The sequence below is a fragment of the Staurois parvus genome, unplaced genomic scaffold, assembly GCF_062004578.1.
Source record: "Staurois parvus isolate SC_StPar_1 unplaced genomic scaffold, SC_StPar_1.0 ptg000525l, whole genome shotgun sequence".
Classification (NCBI taxonomy): domain Eukaryota; kingdom Metazoa; phylum Chordata; class Amphibia; order Anura; family Ranidae; genus Staurois; species Staurois parvus.
Window position 1 is genome coordinate 11,182,501 of NW_028318321.1, and position 6,726 is coordinate 11,189,226.

Consider the following 6,726-nt stretch of genomic DNA (forward strand, 5'->3'; position numbering starts at 1 on the left):
TATGCATGCCTGACAACGTTGGGGCATGCTCCAAATGAGACGATGGATGATGTCCTGGGGAATTTCTTCCCAGATCTGGACCAGAGCATCACTGAGCTCCTGGACAGTCTGAGGTGCAACCTGGTAGCGTCAGATGAATCGAAACATGATATATCAGAGGTGTTCTATTGGGTTTAGGTCAGGCAAGCGTGGAGTCCTTTCAATGGTATCAATTCCTTCATCCTCCAGGAACTGCCTGCATACTCTCACCACATGAGGCTGGGCATTTCCGTGAACCAGGAGGAACCCAGGCACCAGTGTAGGGTCTGACAATGGGTCCAAGGATTTCATCCCGATACCTAATGGCAGTTAGGGTGCCATTGTCTAGCCTGTAGAGGTCTGTGCATCCCTCCATGGATATGCCTCCTCAGACCATCGCTGACCTGCCTCCAAACTGTCATGCTGAACAATGTTACAGGCAGCATAACGTTCTCTATGGTTTCTCCATACCCTTTCACGTTTGTCACATGTGCTCAGGGTGAATCTGCACTCATCTGTGAAAAGCACAGGGTACCAGTGGCCGACCTGCCAATTCTGGTGTTCAATGGCAAATGCCAATAGAGCTCTATGGTGCCGGGCAGTGAGCACAGGTCCCACTAGAGGACGTTGGGCCCTCAGGCCACCCTCATGAAGTCTGTTGCTGATTGTTTGGTCAGAAACATTCACACCAGGGGCCTGCTGGAGGCCCTTTTGTAGGACTCTGTGGAAGGAGGAACAGGATGAGCACTGCCAAAGGAGCAGATACCGGTCCTGCTGATGGGTTAAGGTACGGCCCTGTCCAACTCACCTAGAGTAACTGTCTGTCTCCTGGAATCTCTTCCATGCTCTTGAGACTGTGCTGAAAGACACAGCAAATCTTCTGGCAATGGCACGTATTGATGTGCCATCCTGGAGGAGTTGGACTGCCTGTGCAACCTCTGTAGGGTCCGGTATCACCTCATGCTACCAGTAGTGACACTGACCCTGGCCAAATGCAAAACTAGTGAAAAACAGAAAAGATGAGTAGGGGAAAAATGTCAGCGGCCTCCACCTGTAACCCCATTCCTGTTTTGGGGTTGTCTCATTTTTGCCCATCTAGGGCATTAACCCCAAAGCAGCTGAAACTGATTAACAACCCCCTCTGCTACTTAACTGACCAGATCAATATCCCAGGAGTTTATTTGACTTGATTCTATACCCTTATTTAATTATTTTGAGCAACACACACACACACACACACACACACACACTCACACACTCACACACTCACACACACACTCACACACTATATGATTTGCAGGTGTGAAAAGTGACTACATGTTTTGCGTTGAAAGTGGAAGTTGTGTAACACGCTTTCACTATGTGATGACATCTAGCTAACAGGTGGGAGTCCTCACTTTCGTCATTCACTGTGTACACTACTAGTAATATGGAGTCATGTCAGAGCTTACTGAGCTTCAAGGAGGACAAATTGTTGGTGCCCGTTTAGCTAGTGCCTCTATGACTGAAGTAGCAAATTTATTTGCCGAACTGTGAAGTACAGTTTCAAAGCTTATAGCATATGAAGTTTCTGGGAAAACTTCATCTGATAGGCGACATGACAAAAGACAGGAGGACATTGCGCAGGATCGTGACCTGGAATAAGAAAACAACCTGTGTTTGTACATTTAATAAATAGAAAAAATAATATATATATATATATATATATATATATATATATATATATATATATATATATATATATATAAATATAATTTACTTTATCTTTTTTTGTGTTTTTTTCCATTCGTAATTGAGTTCAGGAAACAGTGGTGCATAAAGAGTCTTGGTCGGAGATGAAAGTCTTTATAAAGCAGTGAATTTGGCTGTCAGCAAATATTCACTGCATGCGCATTGCTGTAATTTAAAACTCCTGCATTAGGAGGATGCACCTGCAGTGACTGTTCAGTGAATAACATTCAATGCTTTATAAATCAACCCTCAGGCTTCCCTGACAAAATATAACAAAGTACCCAGCAAGAGAAGAAGCTGATCACTCCCAAATCCAGTAGGTAGTATTTTGAAACTTTGAAGTTGTGTTTTTGACATAAAACATGTTTTTGGCTCCTTGCATTTTTTTTTAGTTTAGTTTGGCATAAATGTATTTATGTAGCTACAGAATTTATTGTGCCCTCATTCTTCTACATTGGGAACATAAAAAAAGTATAGGTACTTTTCCACCACCAACACTGCTAAACCCCACATTGTTGATAAAGTGTTCCTCAAGGTTTGCTGTCAAATTAGCACTTCCAGGGTGCCTATCGCCTGGGTCTCTCCTACTGACCTTTTACATCACTACTGCATCCTGTAATGGTGTACAGGGCAACAGGAGGAACCTATGAAAGGGGGGTCAGAATATCTATATCTTTGAAGTTTCCTAGCTGAGGACCGTTCATCAGCCACTGAGCAGCAGTTGGTAGGAAAGGGAAGTACAGATGGACCTTTTCTTGAAAACTAGCGTAGCGACAGGGTTGCTTGAATGAACACATGTATAAATTGACTAACCATGTCTATAATCTCTCTATAGGCTTACCCAGAGTACCTAATAACGTATCAAATTGTGAAGCCTGACACTGCAGCAGAAGGATAGGCACAAAACCCTGGAGCACCCGGACTTATATGTGGAACCAGAATGTTTGTGATGGCCAATCAGACTTTAAGAGACAATGTGAATACATTGTGATATTTCAGAGACTAAAGCTTTAAAATGTTTAGTGTATTTCCTGAGCATTCACAAAATACTTTATCAGCACTTTAACAGACACCATTCTTGATATAAAAATGGGTTTGTCTATATTTAACTCTACACAAAGAAACCTATTTCGTTAACTTGAATTTTAAATCTTGTCTTTTCTTTTCCTTTTTTTGTTTTAATACAACACATTTTAGGCAACTAACTGCATTCGTTATAATTCCTGTAAAAAAAAAAATGGTAAACTCACATTACTGAGACTGTGTCTTTTAAAACACAGATATTTACACTGAATACAGTTAGTTTGTAAAACTGTAAATAAGAGCTTTTGTACTGGCCTGGTATTTATTTACATTGCTTTGTAATATAGTCTTTTAAAATGGCGACCTTGTACAATAGAGAAATGTGTATGTAATTTTATGGGATTGAAGCTTTGAGATGTTCTTTGTGTACCACATGCTGGCCATAATGTATAAAGTACAAGGGCAAATTCATTAATTTCAGATAAGACTTGGCCTTGGCGAAAATGTACTTGATGTTTCACATGCGATCATCTGATGGAAAATTGCACCATAAGGCAAGGCTGGTTTCAGTTTTTATCTTCAGTAAATGAAGGACAGACTATATTTTTCAACGGGCTTTGTTTTCTTTAAGACATATTCTCATACAAGATTTGGGCTTGTGAAAAAGGTCAAATGCTTCTGTCAGATTCTGATCCCAGAAGCTTCTCAAACTGATGCCATCTTTGTAAGCCCAAACTGATCCATTACCTTTTGACTTACAAATAGGAATTTTTATGAGAGCCTCACAAACGAAAGATACAGTACGTTGCTCTTTAGAACACACCTCTACAACAGGGAGTGTACAAATAAATGGGCCTCTGATTAGTTAGTTGTAGCTTGTCCTGTCGGCCATTTCTAATGGCATCCACTTATTCACATCTTCCCTAGCAATGTTACTGTGTACCCACAGACTGGTAACTAATCATATAGTTAAAGCAGCAAGAAGAAGGATGAATGCAAAGATAGAACCTCGCCAGATCTCTGCCTGAAGAGGGAAGATTTGTGAACGTGAATGACATGGGGAAGAGTGTTGGTACACCTGTGCTCTTTCATAACAAAGTACAGGGACATACAGGAATATATTTAACCTTCAACCAACCTAAAATCTCCTGTGAAGCTATATTTAAAATAATGCGCTCAACCATGTGTGTTTAATGCCCCCCCCCCTCATTCGAAAGTCTAAATGAGCCCTTCAGTTGACCATACATTGCTAAACAGTGCAGATAGAAAGATCTCTCTGCTGAGCTATTGACACTTTCCACTGGAGGTTGTCAGAATAACAACTCCAGCTGCATCTGATTGAATGCCCTACTATCTGCCAGAAGATTTTCCAGAAGACTCCTTTGACAAAATTGAATGAACGATTGACTTTTCTTGAATGGAAAGGGCCTAGCAGGGCCATCCACTGAACATTTTGGGCTGGTTCATCAGAAACCGGCTGTGAAATTTGCTTCGTGTATGACCAGATTATTTGTAATTGTTGCTTGTACATGATTAAACCATATGACTGTATAGTATTTGGAGACTGTCGGTGTCATCAGCCTTGATATATACACTCACCAGCCACTTTATTAGGCACACCTTGTTAGTACCGGGTTGGACCCCCTTTTGCCGTCAGAACTACCTTAATGCTTTGTGGTATAGATTCAACATAGTGTTGGAAACATTCCTCAGATTTTGGCCCATATTGACATGATAGCATGCCTTTCTATTATCCTAAACCAGTCTGCCCATTCTGCTCTGATCTCACATCAACAAGGCATTTTTGTCCACACAACTTCCGCTCACAGGATATTTTCTTTTTCAGACCATTTTCTGTAAACCCTAGAGATGGGTATGTGTGAAAATCCCAGTAGATTATCCGTTTTTTAAATACTCAGAACAACCCGTCTGGCACCAACAACCATGCCACGTTCAAAGTCATTTAAATCCCCTTTTTTCCCTATTCTGATACTTGGTCTGAACTTTAGCATCTAGACATGGTGTAAACGACTTGCTGATCAGCCAATCACATGGCAGCAACTCACTGCATTTAGACAATTTGTGTTACCAAGCAATTGAACAGGTATACCTAATAAAATGGTCAGTGAGTGTAGAGGAACCGTGTTATGTATAGACAAAGTGCCAGGCTGATGCGGGTTATTTCTTGCCAGTGTGTAGGGAAATGTCATCAACATTTGATTTAAATGATTGTAGCCAAGCAAGCAGATTTTTTTTTTTGTGGTGACTTTCAGTGATTAAAAACTTCCAGATTGTATAGTCAGCCTGCTGTTTGTTTTTTCTGGTATGACGAATACCATTTTTTTTTTTGTGTGTGTGTTTTGTTCAAGACCTCTTCCTAAACAATCCATAATCCTGTATTTGAAAGACATGCTAGCATTGATCAGTGATTGAAAGGTTTTGGTTAAAATAATGTTTCTTTACAATGCATAGGAATGCCTAGGAATTCATACTTTGGGTTTTTTTTAATCATTACTAAAAACATAGCAATGTAATTTTTTTTTTAATGGTTTTCATCTCGTTCTTTGGTTTAAGGTACCTCTATGACTCAAAGTATGCACATTTCCCGGTTTTGTGGTTTTTTTGGTTTTTTTGTGTGGTTTTTTTTTTTTTCCTGTAACACTTTTGTAAAGCAACAAACACTAAATATATTTGCATATTTTTAGGAGTAATCCGCATTTAATTTTAACATATTGTACTGCAGCCTCACCAAAGGGAATTAATAGTGCAGCTGTTTAATGCCATATCCAAACATTTAGAAGTGTGACCTATAAGTAGTTACTTTGACATGACAGTTATTGTATTGGGTGCAAAAAGATTTTTTATTTTTTTTTATAAAACAAATGAACATAAACATTACATATATTGTTGGTTCTTTAGTAAATGGCATCTCCCCTTTTGCCATAATGCATCTTTTAACATTCTACAGAGCTAAGGGACTTTGTTTAGGACACCAGACATCTTGAGTTCCCTTACTGCAAGGAGGAAGCTGACTTATTGTATAGTTCAATTGTCTTTGGAGTACCTCATGTCAACCTTGTAGCAGCAGGGGAAATGACAGATGATTATTGTGGGGGGTCCAAACCATTGTTGGGTCCCAAGACTTATTTGCTTCTGATGACTGATGGAGCTTGAATTTAGGCTAAAAGCTGCATTTTGACCATTCTGTTTAGAACTTTTTCTTTGTCCAAATGCAGTGGAGAACATGACATAACTTGGTGGATGTGTTTCATTTGATGAACTATATATACACTGTATACACTTTGCTTTGCAGTTAGTCTGCAACATTGGATGACTGTGTTTATGTACTTTCCTGTGTTCAGTAATACAAATATGTGCATCTGTCAGATTATTGAAAATTGTGATGTTGAAGAAAATCTTTTATTGTAAAAACTATGGAAGAGGTTTCATAGAGTTTTTACATTTGTGCCTGCCTGCTCTATTAAACTTTTGTGACGTTAAAAGCTGGTTTCTTATGTCTCCTTCTTGACACTGTAGCTGCTCTGTGCTAAGTCCACTGGGCACCATTTGAAATCCTTGCTTTCCATCTGTTTACAGGTACACCCCTGGCAAAGGACCTGGTCACCATGTTTATGAGAACAACGGTCTCTTCTCCACATCTCTGGCTTGGTGGATGTGGGAGTCTGCAGGAGGGGGGCTATTGGAAAATGACAGTCATCCAGTACTACAGATTCTCTTCAACCTTTTTTTATGTGGAGTAAAGTACTTATTAAATGTTAGCATGCATAATTACTGTCCAACTCCTTAGTCCATAATGTTTTGGTATTCCAAAAATTGGTTCCAGAGTTTGGAAAGTTCAAAGAGCTTTGGGGGAAAAAAAAAAAAAAAATGTCCAACCCAGTAACTAGATCTTGCAGGAGACTGGCAGGCTCTGAGTGCAGGACAGCTCCTATA

General features: G+C 39.8%; 1 protein-coding gene across 3 annotated transcripts in view; it reads left to right on the forward strand.

Moving 5' to 3' along the window:
- The window catches only part of LOC149451743 (poly [ADP-ribose] polymerase tankyrase-2), a 94,767-nt gene extending 88,492 nt beyond the window's left edge, over nucleotides 1-6,275 (forward strand). For all 3 annotated transcript variants that reach the window (XM_089690343.1, XM_089690342.1, XM_089690344.1), the window contains one exon: nucleotides 2,585-6,275. In XM_089690343.1, the coding sequence (XP_089546469.1) occupies nucleotides 2,585-2,647 (63 nt within the window). In that variant the 3' untranslated portion in view covers nucleotides 2,648-6,275. The remainder of the gene's footprint in view (nucleotides 1-2,584) is intronic.
- Nucleotides 6,276-6,726: the final 451 nt, after the last annotated feature.